At 51.2% G+C, this 16,389-nt stretch overlaps 1 protein-coding gene across 1 annotated transcript in view; it reads right to left on the reverse strand.

The window, feature by feature from the left end:
• The window catches only part of LOC105825072 (phylloquinone omega-hydroxylase CYP4F2), a 76,976-nt gene extending 64,469 nt beyond the window's left edge, over positions 1–12,507 (reverse strand). The window contains exons 1-4 of the mRNA XM_012662749.1: positions 12,213–12,507; positions 10,336–10,480; positions 9,115–9,168; positions 8,895–9,022 (exon numbers count right to left, since the gene is read on the reverse strand). Coding sequence (XP_012518203.1) covers positions 8,895–9,022; positions 9,115–9,168; positions 10,336–10,480; positions 12,213–12,410 — 525 coding nt within the window. The 5' untranslated portion in view covers positions 12,411–12,507. The remainder of the gene's footprint in view (positions 1–8,894; positions 9,023–9,114; positions 9,169–10,335; positions 10,481–12,212) is intronic.
• Positions 12,508–16,389: the final 3,882 nt, after the last annotated feature.

Below are 16,389 nucleotides of genomic sequence, written 5' to 3' on the forward strand. Positions count from 1 at the left end.
AAAAAAAAAAAACTGTGATACTTCTGCAAGAAGAGAAACACAGACCGATGGAACACAGTAGAGAGCTTGGAGTCAGGTACATGAACAGGTGAAAACTTGGCATCAGGTGAAGGAGAGTCCACACCCTTGTGGAAACGGATAGTTTGGTGGAAGGTGTTCAGACAATTGGAGATTTGCAAACAGAAAGAACCAGATCCTTGACTACTCCATATGCAGGGTGGAGTCTCTTACTCAATGAGGAAGGTAAAACTCTAAAGTTAAAAGAAGATAACTGAATTGACATTTTTGTCACTTAAGGGTAAGAATCCTGGCTGGGCGCGGTGGGTCATGCCTGTAATCCTAGCACTGTGGGAGGCCAAGGCGGGTGGATCGTTTGAGCTCAGGAATTCCAGAACAGCCTGAGAAAGAGTGAGACCCCATCTCTACTAAAAATAGAATAATTAGCTGGGCCTGGTGGTGCATCCCTGTAGTCCCAGCTACTCGGGAAGTTGAGGCAGGAGGATTGCTTGAGCCCAGGAGTTTGAAGTTGCTGTGAGCTAGACTGACACCACGGCACTCTAGCCCGGGCAACAGAGTGAGACTTTGTCTCAAAAAAAAAAAAAAAAGTAAGAATCCTTAAAACTCCAAAGGCACAAACTGGAAGATTTTTAAGAAAGGATAAATATGTGTGAAAGTTAAGGATTTTTGTGTAATAAAAGACAGCATGGACTAAATTAATGTTCAGATAAGAGATTCAGAGATGTCTACAATAACTACATAGATCTAGAACAATACCTTGAATATGTAAGGAATGTTTACAAATCAACAGAGAAAGACAGGTGACCCAAGAGAAAATTCAACAAAGAATATGATCTAAGAATTCGTGGAAGCTCAAATACAAGAGATTTCAGAAGAGATGCTCAAAGTCAGTAGCTATCAGAGAAATGGAATTTAACTAACAATGAGATGTCACTTCACATCTATTCGAGACAAGAATTAGGCCATGCACAGTGACTCACACCTGTAACCCTAGCACTGTGGGAGGCCAAGGTGGGAGAATCACTTGAGGCCAGGAGTTCAAAACCAGCCTGAGTAAGAGCAAGACCCCGTCTCTACTGAAAAAAGAAAAATTAACTGGTCACGGTGGCCCATACACCTGAGAGGCTGAGGCAGGAGGATCGCTTGAGCCCACGAGTTGGAGGCTGCAGTGAGCTATGATGATGCCACTGCACTCTAGCCTGGGCAACAGAGAGAGACCTTGGCTCAGAAAAAAAAAAAAAAAAAAGAGGAATTAACAAGATGAGTAACGCTACGTATTGGCTGAGGTTTGGGGCAGAAGGGCCTCATGCATGTATAATGGCATGGACAGGGGCTGCCATTCTGGGTGGCAACTGCCAGTACGTGGTCAAGGAAAGACAATGCGTGTTTTATGACCAAGCAAGCTGGCTCCCAAGCACAGATCTCAGAGAGATTCTCAGACAGGTAGGTAATGACACGTGCACAAAGATAGTCATTGCTCTGGAGAGAAAGAAGCAGCCTGGGATCCCACTAAGGGATGAGAGAGGAAAGGACTATATGGCGGCAAAAAGCAATAAACAAAATGAGCTCGGACCCGTGCATGCTGAGAAAACCACAGCACTCTCTCTCTGAAAAAGGTAAGAACCAGCAGAAGATCTGTGATATGGTGACATATCTGGAATTTTAAAATACATCCACCCCAACAACAAATCTTAAAAATAAAAGGATTCATCCCTCTGGAATCATATTGGAAGTGGAGAATTGGCATGAATGGGAAGAAATAAGTATTGCATGAACAAAATGATGAGAATTTGTCATGAATTGAGGAACATGATTAACTCAACCGTTGGCACCTGAATCCAAAAGTTTAATTAATTAGAATGTTCAAGAGTATTTTTCAAACTAGCCAACCTGATCATAGAGATCAAATGGAAAAATAAGAACTCAAAACAATTGCAAAGCAAAGCAATGAGACAGAATCAACTTTACCAGTATGAAAGTTTTTAAAAGTTTTTTAAGAAGTTTTTAAAAGTAAGATAATGAAGACTTCTTCATGCTTATGTGTGATTATGTAAATTAATGTAAAAGAATATAGATGATAAATAAACCCAAATATATAAATACATTTAGCTTATTTTAAATCTGCTACTTAAATCTGCTATTATTTAAAGTCATGAGACAAGTACAAAATGTTCATTAAATTCTGTGGGATAATTAGACATTGGAGAAAAATAGATTTCCACATAGATTTCATAGGAAAAAAGTGCTATATACAAAACTATTAATAAAATATTACCTAAATAAAATATTTTTGAAACAAATAAACCCATTAGAGAAAAACAAACAAGAGTTTTATGTTTTCATCTTAGAGTGGTAAGGGCTTTTCCAAGAATGATTTTTAAACACAAAAACAGAAACAGAAGCTGTAAAAGAAAGTATTAGTAACTTTGAATACAAATAAATAAATTACATGAAAATTAGTGAACAAAACCAAAAATAAAATCAAAGATAACATAATAAATAATTATGCATAATAAAAAAAGAACTAATTTTCATATGCAAACAGTTCTTATAAATCAATTAAAAACTAGAAAAACGCAAAGTAGAAAGAACAAATTATGCAAAAACTGACACATCACAGAAAATGAAATGTGCATGTATGATCAACAAGTGAAAATGATGCTCAACTTCGCCCATGTTTAAAGTGATGTTCATTAAAATAGCAAAGTATTATGTTGCACCTGTTAGATTGGCAAATGCACAGTATTGGGGAGGACGTGAGGAAATGGGCATTCTCAAAATCCACGTGCAGGAGTGGATTTTGCAAGAGCTATTAAACTGTAAAACTCAAGCGGTCTTTGATTCAGAAACGGCACTTCTAGGAATTTGTCCTGCAAAGATGTTCACGCAGATGTTCACTACATCATGTTTGTTATAGAAAAAGGATGGGAAATATATAAATGTCAACCGATGGGAGAATGTTTTGATAAATTATGACACACATTCGTGTAATGCAATACTATACAGCCATCCACAAGGGGGACATAAGCATCACTAATCCTGACAATCACTGGAGGATACATCATTACAGAGATGCTAAAAGGCCACCCAGCAATATCTATTATAATTGAAAATGTTTACATCAATGTCCCAACAGAGGGATGAGCCCAGTGAACGATGGAATGCTACATAGCACTCGGAAAGGAGGAGCTCCAAGACACACTCTTGTGGCAAAAGAACACGTAACAATATGTATGTGGAATATATTGCCTATAGAAAGGTGTGGAAGGGCATGTGACAAATCGATGGCTCTAGAGACCTCTCCAAAGAAAAAGGGAGGATTAGGTTTGGGGGAGAGGGTAGCAAAAGTCAACTTAATCTGCCCCATAATGTTTCATTTCATGGAAGAGAAAAAAATATTGTTCCCATGATTGATTTTTGCAATGCAAAATTAACGTTTCAAAACTTGATGTCGAAAACAATGGAAAGATCTTGAAGCTGTACTGTCAAAGCCCCTGCCTGAGTGCTCTGTGCATACTCCCAATTGTACAGAGAAAGAGAGAATGAAATAATGCAAAGGAGAGAAGGGTCGTGAACAGACGAATGTGGTTATAGACTGAAGGACACAGGAAGGACACGGGAAGCCATCAAAGGCAAGAATGAGTTCACAATGCCAGCACAAAGTAGCAGCATGTATTCATTGTAACCCTTTTAAATGTTTACCAAGCGCCTAATTTTTTGAAGTTGAGAGAAGCACAGAAACATCTCTCTACCTCACAGGACTGCTATGCTGAGCAAAGCCTTGAAGTGGAGAGCACTAGCCCCAAATATTTGTCCACTGCAACATCCCTTCTCTGTCCCTCGGAACAAGGCCCAGAATCTGTCCCCTGGACCTCCAGTCCTGAGCTCATCTCCTCCATTTTGCCCCTTTAGACACAGAGAGAGATTTCAAATACTCAAATCTGACTTTGACTTCCCCTGCTCAAACATCTCCCATGGCTCCCCATTGCCTTCCTATGTTAGTCATAGCCCTCACTTCAAGAAAGAACTTGCTGCCCAACTGCAAGAAGTGCACTGAGCTGCCAGCCCCCAGCTACAGGGTCTTCAAGTTCTGCTGCACCATTCAACCAAGGCCACACTGTCCTGGACATCCCCACGCCAATGACTGAGCATGGACATTCACTAGTGCCTGACCATTTCTGCCCAGTGTCTGACTTCCCTAACAGCAGCCTCTCTGCCCACATTTAGCTTTGATCTCATATCAACTTCCCAAAGGACTAGAACTGACACACCTCAGGTTAAAGTCCAATCTCTTTACATGGTTTCCAAAGCATCCGAAGAGGGGCTTCCATTACCAGCTCCAGCCTCATGGGGAGCCCCTCCGTGTTGCTCATACTGTGCATTTCACAAGGATTCAGCTGCCTTTACTTCTCCTCATCCCCCAGAACACGCCAGGCTTTTCCATGAATGCCACCATCCTGAATTTTGCACATCTGTCCCCTTGGGAGGAAGCGCTGTCCTGTCCCCACAGCCAACGTGGTGAATTCGTATTCGCTGCTTCCCTCCCCAGCCTCTCCTTTTCCTCCTTCCCCAGCTTTGACCTTGTAGGATGGACCCTGTGTTAGGAAAGGACAGGCAGTGTGGAAGCGTTTACTGAACGAAGAGAGGGACGATGTTCACTCACTACGATCTCTGTGAATCCGTGGAGTAGACAATGCAGTGAGGATTACATGGGAGAGCAAAAACGGAAGGAAATAAGTCTTGGGGAACATAATGCCACCTTATCCAGATCAGCAAGGGGATGGAGGAACAGTTTTGTCGCAGAATCCATGCTGGGAGGCATCTGCTCTACACACATTGTCACTAATTCTCCAAGCAGCCCTGTGGGGTACAAATTCCTCCCAATTTACAGAGAACAAAGTGATTCAGAAAAGGTAATTGATTTTACTAACTTTGCTTGGCAAGTTAGTGGCGCAATAACTATGGGTGCCCCAATGGTTCTGCCCCAAAAGCCTACAGCCTTCTCCTTGCACTCAGGCTGGGTACAGGCCCTGCTTCTGGGCTCTGCTCCTATTTCCACTAGGCAATAGTCGCAGAGTAAAAAGGAAAAAAACACCTTCCCCCTTCCCCACCTGGGCAGTAGAGCCAAGGAGAGGGGCTCAGGAACGGCCATGAGGACTTGCACTCACCATTCAATCTCTTTAGGCTCGCGGTCCCTCAGCAGCTTTCGCACCTCCTGCCGGCAGCGCTCCTGGTATTCTGGGTGTCTTGCGAGGTTGTACAGGACCCAGGAGATACCACTGGCCGTGGTGTCGTGGCCTGAGGGGCAGCCAGGCAGGCTTGAGTCTCTGGGCTGCTTCAGCACCAGGGTGTGGACAGCGCCCTATATTGAGGCTCTTGGGGAGGATGAAGGGTGGGGGAGGATGGGCAGAATGGAGTGATCCAGGGTCCACCCACCACATCCCTGGGATGGAGAGACCCCTGTCCCCACTGTAGTCCCACACTGGGACCCTCACCGCCAAACATGAAGGTATCAGCCTCTGCTCGTATGTCCTTGTCCGACAACTCCTTCCCATTTTCATCCTGGAGACAGAAGGCAAAACCCCTGAATCACATCAGCTCTGAGGGCACCTGAGTCTAACCTGAAACATTCCTGAAGACCCATCGTCCAAGCAGGATGCCGCCCTTGTCATCTCCAGACCTGCTCCACAGGTTTCCTCCCTGTTCTCCCACCTCCTGTTTTCCTCCCCCTAGGCAGACTTCTACAGAGTCACCTCAAAAATTTATCTGATTTGTCCCTCCCTTCCTCAAGCACCGTCCAAAGCTCTCTAGTGCCTTCTGAATTAAGTCCAAGTTCCTGGATCTGACGTGTGAAATCGAGGTCATTCCACCTCTTGAATTCAGATCCCAGAGGGGCCCACCTTGGCCAGTAGGAGCACATCAATGAAGTCCAAAGTCTTGGACTTGGCCTTGGCTTTGAGGAAGTCGTCAACACCCTGGCTCTCGAGGGCGCGGCGCCGTTCCTGGATGACGGCGTCTGTGAAGTTGTGCACCAGGTCGCAGGCCCTGCGGAAGCGCCGCCCGTCGGGAGTGAGGTAGTACAGGAAGTCCGCGTGCAGGAAGAGTTGCCGATTTCTTTTCACGATGAGAGCACTGAGCTCGGAGATGGCAGCAATATACTCACTGGGACTCCTGCCGGGCCAGGGAAAAGAGAAGCGGCAGCTCCTTAACACACACCAATCCCTGGGAGCACCTCCCAGCCAGAATCCCAGGACCACGTTCCGTCCAGAAGAGGGAGCCTCCATGCCCACTTCTCTCTCCGCCTCCCACTCTGCGCGCTGCCTCGTGTCCAGGTCCCCAGGGCAGAGCTTGGGCGTCATGCTCAGTTTCTCTTTCTTACGCAACATCTGCTCCATCTATTGTTCCTCAGTTTCTCTGAAAGTTGCTTCACTTTCTCCAACAAGCTCAGACCTCCTCCTTTCCAGGTCGCTCTATATCCTGTGTCTACACGACAGTCAATCCTCTACAGAGCCAAATGTTCAAACTCAGCTCTGACCAAAACTCTTGGCTGCTCAAACACCTTCCATGCCTCCCTGGGAACCTTGGATAAAGTTCATACCCCTCTGCCTGGCTTTTCAATGTCCTTGAGATCTAGCCCATGCCGACCCCTCCACCCTCACTGCCAAGGTGTCTCTTTAAAGCCTGGTGCACATGCTCAGCTTGTCCTAGCCTCCTTGGCTTGACTCACAGTCCCACCTACCGGGAAGAACTGCTCTTTATCTCTCCCTCTCCCTGTCCTTCAATGCCCAGCTATGATCTACCTACTCCAGAAAGGCTTTCTAATTGCACTGGTCAGGACTTCCTCCTCCACCTGCCCCCTTGGGTCCATGCCCAAGTTCCCAGGCCCTGGGCAAGGACTCACTCCTGACAGTTGCTGTCGAAGCCGAAGACGCATTTCTGCAGACTGTCCAAGGTCATGAGGCTGATGTGCTCAAACATGTCCAGACAGACACTGCCCTCTGAGGCCAGGCGCTGCCACTTGGCCTGGCCAGAGAAGGGGACAGAGCTGGGGTTAAGCCCTGGATTCCCTGAGCCTCTCCCCAACCCCAACCACCAGGATAGACTCCCCAGAACCAGCCTCCTGGTCCTCTGCTCCAGGCACCCACCCTGAGAGAGAACCAGAGTCAGGTGCGAGAGGAAGCTGCTACTATTCGGAGATGAAGACCCGGAGGCTGGAAGTCAGGACCTGAGTTCAATTTCCAGCTCTGCCTCCTACCCTCTGAGTGCCCTTGGTCAACTCCTTGCCCCCACCGAGGTCCCACCTGTCAAATCTTTAGAAACAGTTAACTTGATCTGCTTTGTTGCCAGATAAACCAACCCCTGCTCCACCACTCCTAGCTCACTTACTATCTGGGTGAACTTGGGCAAGCTCCCTGACCTCTCTGACCCTCAGTTTCCTCATCTGTAATGTGGCCATCAGTCATCTCTACCTCATAGGATTGTGATAATTCAATCAGAGACAACATATATCATGGAATCGGCACACAGCTTTGTTTCTGGCATGTGGTGAGTGCTCAGTGAATGTTGGCTTTCCTCATTTCTATTGATTACAAAAATATCCCTATGTTGGGAGAGGTACTTCCTCCGTGGGCCCTGGGCATCCTTGCCGGGCATGCCAAGAATGCAAAGCCCCAGTGCTCTCAACCTGGGCCATTTCTCAGACTTGTGTTTGCAGAGAACAACCTTGAGGGGTAAGGTAATGACTCCCTCTAAATCCATATCAGGTTTGTTTCCACTTGCTGTAAAAGCAGGTTCCCTGAGGCTAATACTCCTCCTCTACAATGTAATGTACTACATGAGCAGGCATCTGTATAGCCCGCCTGTTAACCCGATGGGATTTGTGTGGTTTAGGAACAAATGCAAACGAACACGAAGCACATGCCAATTGCTATAGCATGATAATAAACAGCCCTTTGTCTCTGACCCTGGAGTATGGTGTCATGTAGGAGAATCCGTGTAACAATAACAAACTAACTTCTCCACTTACCAGTAAAAAAAAAAAAATCTTAGGCATGTTGCAAAAGCCTAAACCCCAGTTCTTCACTTCTCCCTGTGCCCTTTGCAACATGATTTTTCAACAATTCCGTTAAGACATGGAGCCTATTTTACCCCACTTTGATTCTGCGATGGACTATAGGCTTTTGTCGGCCAGGACACTGGGCTAAAAATGATGAGATACTAATTAATAAACCTAAGCCCCAACAGGCATTGCAGCCTCCTCTCACTCCCTGGGAGCCCATCCCTGCCATGGGGACAGCCTGGGATCCCTTCTAGAGGGAGAGAATCGCGTGGAGGAAAGTCCATCTGTCCCTGCTGAGGCTATCCTAGATCAGCCTGATGCTGGCCGAGCCCCACACAGGTGAGAGACTGATCCAGGATCAGCAAAGCTGCCACCTGGCCCGCAGCTGATCACACACCCCGAGTGACCCCTTCCACATCCAAAAGAACCAGCCCACTGTTCTGCAGACTTATTAGCAATCATGAACCCTTGTTGCTTTAAACTAATGAGTTTGGAAGTGGTTTGTGTGTAGCAATAGCTACTATGCAGTCTTTGTCATTGCTCTCTTGAGCTCACAAGTCTTATGTGATGGAAACATAGAAACTGACACTGTCTGAGGACCTACTATGTGCCAGAGACAGGACTCCATGACATCATCTTGACCTCCTTTTAAGTAAGGATTATTATCCCATTTTACAGATGAGGAAACCATGACTTGGAGAGAAAGAGCAATGGCCCCAAAGCCACCCAGCAAAGCCAAAATTCCAGATCAGATCTGTCTGAGGCCCCTCCACCCTTCCAGGGGCTTCCGCTGGGACCCTGGGGTCAAGGAACTCACGTGCATGATGTTCACACTCTTGTTGAAAATCTTCACATAGGGCTTCAGGATGTTGAAGTGGAAGGCGGGAGTCAGCATGCGACGGTGGCGGCTCCACTTGTCACCGGCACTCAGCAGGATCCCGTCCCCTAGTCGAGCAGCCAAGGGCAGTGGGCAAGGGAAGTGCCTTCTCCTGTCCCCGCAAGGTTGTCCCCAACTCTGTTGACCTGCAGTTACTCACCCAGCCAGGGCTTCAGGAAGCTGTAGAAGATCACGTCCTTGGGTGCAACGGCAGCTGACATGAATGAGGACCATCAGGGGACAGGAAGAGGGTGAGGGGAGGGCTTGAGGGGCTGGAGGTTCCCAGCCAGGGGTTTGCACTGCCCCCTCCAAGCCCAGCATAGCAGGAAGGGGGCGAAGGGCAAAGGAAGCAGGGAGGATGGGGAGGGGAGGGGACACAGACCAGGCCACAGAAGCGCAGTCGAGTGATAACGCAACCTAACGTGGCACAGCATGCTCCATCATGCCTTGACATGGCTCCTACATGGTCCACCATGTTTTGCAATACATGAGCATAGCTCAAAGCTCTACAAAATGCCTTTAGAGGGACCTAGGACACCCTGTCTGCCCCAGAGCCCTGTGACTTCTGACATGGACCTGGGATATGTGACACGGCCCTGACATGTGCTAACATGTCCTGACATGGCTACTAAATACGTGACTACCCCTAGCATGACACCAGATGCTCTAACATGGACCTGAGATGGTCTGACATGACCTCACTGTGCTCCACAGACAGGCCCCAGAAAGGGTTTAAATATGGTCCCTTTAATGTTCCAGACATGGGCCAGGTGTGACTCAGACTGTTCCTCAGTCATGACAAGAACACACCCTCCACCAGCCACGAATCCCCCTCATTGCTCTGGGCCTGGAGACCGAGAAGGTTGATGCCAGCCCTGGCAGGAGGCCGTGGATACTAACAAAGCCCACGGCATCACGCTGTCTCCTGCTTTAAACAATTCCTACTCTTCATGTCAGACCCAGTTCTGGCAACTCCTCCTCCAGGAAGCCTTCCAGCCTGCCCCAGCAGAGACTTTGTTTCTCCATTGAGCTGTCACTGACATCTCCCTCTGGCCCATTCCTGACCACTCAAAGTTGGGGATGCCTCTGTCCAGATCCATCTCCTCTAGCTTGGGGGTTCCTCCAAGGCAGGGCCCCTGAGTTTAGGCCTCTTGGGGCCCCAGTGGTGCCCAAAACACCAGAGGGGTGGCAGGTGGCAGAGCAGGGAGGAGACACTGAGGTGGGGGCTGGTGAGTACATGCAGGGAAGAGGAAGGTGGATGAGGGAGCAGAAGGATGGTGGGACCCAAGTACTGCAGGGGCCACATAGCAGCTTGGGGCAGGAGGGGCTGGAAGCCCTCAGATGCGCCAGGGCACCCACCACCACTAGCTCTGCATGGTACCTGAGGCATTGAGGACAGACCGGACGAAGTCAGGGTGGCACAAAGTGATGACAGGGAGGGTGGGGCCCAGCCACTTCATAAAGCCCTGGGGGTAGGTGGCCACCAGCTGAGTCACTTCCCTCAAACCCTCCTCTGTCGGGGGGACCTGCAAGCAAGACAGGGCTGTCACCTCCTGTGATGGTTAATTCCAGGTGCCACCGTGACTGGGCTAAGGGTTGCCCAGATAGCTGGTAAATATAATTTCTGGGTGCATCTGTCAGGGGATTTCCAGAAGAGATGAGGAGTTGAACAGGTAAACTGAGGAAGGAAGATCCGCCCTCCCCAGAGCGGGCAGGCACCATCCAACCCACGGAGGGCCCAGAGAGAACAAAAAGGCGGAGGAGGGGACTTGGCTCTGTCTCCCGGAGCTGGGACTTCCACATTCTCTGCCCTTGGACATCCGAGCTCCAGCTGCTCAGGCCTTCGGACTCGGACTGAGCGACAGCTCCAGCGCCCTGGGTCTCCAGCTTGCAGACAGGACGCCACAGAACTTCTAGGCCCCCATAAATGCACGAGCCAGTTCTCATTATGAATTTCCTCTTCTCTAATAGCCAGGTAGATAGATGACAGATTGATGGATGGATAGATAGATAGATCCTATTGATTCTATTTCTGTGGAGAACACTGACTAGTATATTTCCCAGGAGGAGCCACGGCATGTGCCCCCTGCAACCTCCAGAGACGGGGTGGCTTCTGCAGGGACCGGCGTGTCTGGCTTCTGCACAGGTGGAGGAAATCTCAGCTTCCTCCCGCTCCTCCTCTCGGAGCGATCTCAAAGTCCCCAGGGTGCATTTCAGGGCAGAGGGAGAAGACACGTCATCTGCTCACAGAGAGGCCCACTGTGGCTCAAGGGAAGCATTTTCTTGTCCTGGGAGGGGTTTGACCCCTGGGGCAGCCATATGGGGAGTTTGTAGGCAGCAGTGTGGCCTCAGAACATGTCCCTAGGGCTGGTTTCCACATCCTTTCACGTCCTGGCTGGTCCGCACAGGTGTCAGTTCCTTTCGAGGAGAAGGGTCTGCATACCAGGGACATTCCAGCCCCAGCAGACACCAGAAGAGCAGAGGGGAGCTCTAACTGTCCGTCAGGACAGCAGCTCCCACCTGTGAGCACCCTGGGCAGGACAGGCTCTGAGCATAGTGGGTCCCGTGCACCCTCCCTAAGGACACGCCCATCGCCCCTGTCATTACAAGTGAACAGGCTGAGGCCACGTCACCCACAGGGGAGAGCAGGTCCAAGTCAGAGGGCAAGGTGTGGGGAGAGGGGGGTTGGGAAAGGCTCTGAGAGAGGGAGCAAGCGGCCAACTCTCAGACAGGTTGCACAGCAGGGCCCACTGGGACATCTTAGTGGGGAAGAGCAGGGTAAGAGGAGAGTGCCCAGGAAGGGCAGGGGTGGGACATTGTCCCCACCTGTCTTGTGTCCCAGCTGTGCCCCTGTGTGTTTGGGTGTGTGGGGGAGTCACAGTCCAGAGAGGGGCAGACACAGGACACGGGCCAGGCAGGGAGGTCCAGGTAGGGCCACCGTGGACACTGCCCCTCAGGTGTCCTCAAGTCCCGCGGTGGAGAATTGGGAACACCAGGGGTCCCTGCTCTGTGCAGCCCTCCCCGGGAGCCCTCACAGTGCACCAATGTGGGAAGACAGGCAGGAAAAGGGTGCTGAGCAGGCTGGGGTGGGAGGACAAGGAGGGGACAGCACAGCAGAGCAGTGAGGCAGTGAGCAGAGGAGCGAGTGAGCCGTCCCAGACCCCAGCCCACCTCCAGCCCTGGCTCCCTGAGCCCCTTCCTGTTCTGGGGAAGTCCACCCACCCTGACACCCCAGACCCGTCCTGCTGCCACACTCACCATGCCCAGGTGACCCCAAAACCAGTTGCCTTTCGGGGGCTGCGGGAAACAGCGGAGGCGGCGGCAAGTGTTATAGAAGGCGTAGGTCCAGGCCAGGACTCGGGCCAGGAGCCAGGAGGCCCCGACCAGCAGCAGCAGCAGCCACGGGGAGGCTGCCAGGGGCCCCAGGCCCAGCCAGGACAGGCTCAGCTGCGGCATCCTGCAGGGCAGATGGGTGCAGGAGGAGATCCTGAGGCCCAGGAGAGGGAAGGGGGCTCCAGGGCCAAGGCAGAGGGACAGGGGTGGGGAGGGGAGGGCTCACAGATGGGGACGCAGGGGCTGAGAGCAGGAAGGGAGACCCAGGGACCCCAGGGGAAGAGGCAGAGTGAGAGGGAGAAGAAAAGGAAGAGGACAGGGAGGAGGAGGGGGAGGAGAAGGAGGAGGAGGAGGAAGAGGAGGGGAGGAGGAGGAGAGAGAAAGCTGATTACAGTTTAGAAAGGCCCAGCTGAATCACCGGGAGGCTGCCAGGGGCTCAGTTACCAGGAACGACCAGTCCCCTGGGCTGGCAGCCTGGAGCCGCCCCAGCTTGGGCAGCCCCTCCCCACCCCGGGCCAGAGCCCTCCAGCCCCGCCTCCCGGCCGGGCACCTTCTCCCAGGAGCAGCGTGTCCACACAACCTGCTCTGCCCCCACATTGGGAATCGTTGCCCCTGGCTCCCGATCTAGGAAACGCTGCGGGAGGCCGGAGTGGGCTGAACCTGGCTGCCTCCTCCATGCCGGGCAGGCGGCCAAAACATGGGGTGCAGGGAAAGCTGGGTGCAGAGGAACCGGCTCAGGGGACCCAGCTCAGGCACTGGATCCCCAGACTCAGCACCTCCCACACGGGGTGGAAACAAGTTGGGCAGGCAAAAGTGACTCTGAACCCCAAAGTTTACAGAAACCCTGCCCTTCCCAAGGTGTAGCAGGTAAAAGCATGAACGTGAGAGGTCAGGTGCCAGGCGAGCAGGGCCAGGCCAGGCCTTGTCCCCGATCATCTCCCGAGCTCCTGTCCCAGTGTGGGCCGGGGGAGCCTCGTGCACCATTTCTCGGTGCAGAATGAGGAGGTTCAGAAACCAAAGTCCCTGATCACTGCGGCACCGCATGGTGGGAGTTTAAGTCCTGCCGCTAGGCAGCCCTGGATCTGGTTGCAGACTTAACTGCCAGGAGCAGGAACAAAGAATCCAGCCTCCCGGGGGTTACCCGGGTGAGATTCCACCAATGACGAGCCCACCTGGAAGGACAAACTCAGAGGCCAGGCTCAGTGTAGGAGGACAGAGGGAGGCACTGAGGGGTGAGGCTGAGAGGGCCCGTGAGCACACGGGGTCCAGGCAGGGAGGGCAGAGCCAGGGGACCCTGAGTGGAGTCCTGTGCTGCCCTGTCCTTGTCTGAGTGTGGGCAGTGCCGGCTAGCTTGGGCTCAGTCTTCCCATCTGGGAAATGGGATATCAGATGAGGTCCTTAGTAGGGGACAGAGGAGGGCTCCAGAGAGGAGGGAGCCCCAAAAAGAGGGGGTGAAGGGAAGGGCCTAGCAACTAGCACTTGAGCTTCTATGGGCCGGTGCTCTTTTCTGTGCAAGACTATCACTGTGTACTTCCACTGTGCGCCAATACTATCCATAAAGTGGGCCTACTGTGTGCGAGCCTCACTATATAAAGTGCACCTACTGTGTGCCAAGTGCTGTCCATTAAGTGTGCCTACTGTGTGCCAGGTACTCTATATAAATGCTGTATACAGAGTGCCTGGTATTCTACATAAAGCATGCCTACTCTGTGTACTGGGCACATAAAGCATGCCTACTGTGTGCCCAGTGCCCTATGTCAAGCATACCTACTGGGCGCTGGGTGCTCTACATAAAATGTTCCTTCTGTGTGTCCTGTGCTCCACATAAAATAAACCTACTCTGTGCAAAGTACTTGACATGAAACATGCCTACTGTGTGGAGGTATGCTAAATCAAATACATCTACTTTGTGCCAGGTATGCTATATAATATGCACCCACTGTGTGCCAAATACTCTACCTAAAGTGTGCTACTGTGTACCAAGCACTCAACATTAAGTGTGCCTACTGTGTGCCAGGTGCTCTGTGTAAAGTTCACCTGCTTTGTGTCAGATGCGCACCTGCATCACGCTGCCAAGTCTTCCTACCACCCTCCCCTCAGCTCTCCGGGCCAGGGCCCTGCAGATCAGGTGGAGAGACCCAAGTGGCAGCATCCAGAGGAGGGAAGATGCTCATTTAACAGAACAGCAGACTGAGGCTTAGAGAGGGCGAGCCTCGAGCCCAGGTTGCAGAGCTCAGAGGAACTCAGGTCTATCAGACCTTTCCCTCAGCCATGCTGTTGCATCGCCATTCGTTGCAGCCAAATCCATACTGATCCAGAGACATCTATAATGGTGGAATCTCAGGCGATGTGGTGGCCCCAGAGGGGAAATATCCTGAGGCCTTTGTATCACCACCTGCCTCCTCCTCCCAAACCCAGGATGCTCCACCCAGGAATCTAGTGCTCCCCTCCAGGGCCTCCCCAGATCCTGTCCAGAATTGCCCTGTGGGGTGGTCTCAGGTGAGGGGGAGGCAGTTCTCCTAACACGGGTACAACGAGGAGACCCAGACCTTCCTCTCCCCCACCACCTTTGCCATATCCAGCTAGACTGGCCAGAGGATTCAGGAAGCTGGCCCCAGAGCACTCAATGGGAGGGTGCACCCCCATAATCTCCTCCCCATCACAGAGATAGAGCCTGCCTGCTGGAAGTTCCACCCATGCCAAGGTCAGGGGGGGAATCCAGAGTTTGACAAACCAGGCAGGGTGCTAGAGACACAGAAGAAAGAGCGCCCAGTGGCCAGAGGCGCTCAGCTCACTGCAGACCTACTGTGTGCCTAAGGTGGGCAGGCAGCCTAGAGCAGCAATGGCGGCCACCACCCTTGGCCAACATAAGTCACTGAACCTAGGTCCTTTAAGTATATAAACCATTCTTTTTTATTTTACAAATGAGGAATCAATTCTGAAAAACATTCAAGTGACTGCGCACAGTCACACGGCTGGGGGAGCCAAGCCGTGACCCCCACCGCCTCGCGCCGTGTGCCACTCACCACCTGCCGGGCTCCTTCACGTCTGCAAATGGGCGTCTCAGTAGCACCCACCTCACGAGACTGTGTAACAGCGACGAGAGACAGTGCGTGTGACGTGCACAAGGCAGAGAGAGGGCTCAGTCAGTGCTACTCACCGCTGTCGCTGAGACCGCTGTTGCTGACTGACCCTCCAACAGCCCTGCGGGATCGCCCTCCTTTGCCCATTTTTACAGAAGAGGAATCAGAGGTTCAGAGTGGGGAAGCAACCTGCTCCAGTCCCGCAGCCAGTTAGGTAAGCGCGACAGCACAGGCGACAGCAAAGCCTGGCGCGTCGTCGGTGCTTATCGAAGATCCAGAGAGGAAAGAGGTTTGCAGCCATGAGCTCTAAGGCTCAGCCACTCAAAATGTGGTCTACAGACCTGCACCACCAGTGTCGCCTAAAAGGTTGAGGAAATTCAAAATCTCATGTCCCTGCACAAAAATACTGGCTCAGAATTGTGTCTTAACAGATCCACAGGGGATTGGTGTATACTCCTTCAAGTTTAGGACTTGCTTTAAGATTCCCAGCTTGAAGCTTTGTGAGGGTGCTGGCAGGGGACCCTCTGAATCTGTCTGACGCTTGAGGCTTTTTTTAGTTATAAAATAAGGAGGAAAATCTATACCTCTCATGGCCATTCATGCAACTGTACGTTTATTGAGCATCTCCTATATTGTCAGGCACTGTTTTAGGCACTGGGGATGCAAATGTGGGCACTCTGGTGTCAAATGGATCACATCTCAGGGAGAGACAGGTGATGATGAAAAAAATCATACTGTGCAATAAACCAGACAATCAGGGACAGCTTCCAGGAGGAGGTGACCTTTTAGCAGAGACATGAGTGGAGGGAGAATCTCCAAGGGCCACTGTGGGATGGGGTCCCCAGGCTGTGCAAAAAGGCAAATGAGGCCAGGCGTGGTGGCTCATGCCTGTAATCCTAGCACTCTGGGAGGCTGAGGCAGGCAGATTGTTTGAGCTCAGGAGTTCGAGACCAGCCTGAGCAAGAGCAAGACCCCCGTCTCTACTAAAAATAGAAAGAAATTAATCGGACAACTAAAAA

Source organism: Propithecus coquereli, unplaced genomic scaffold (genome assembly GCF_000956105.1).
Source record: "Propithecus coquereli isolate 6110/MARCELLA unplaced genomic scaffold, Pcoq_1.0 Scaffold776, whole genome shotgun sequence".
Taxonomy (NCBI): domain Eukaryota; kingdom Metazoa; phylum Chordata; class Mammalia; order Primates; family Indriidae; genus Propithecus; species Propithecus coquereli.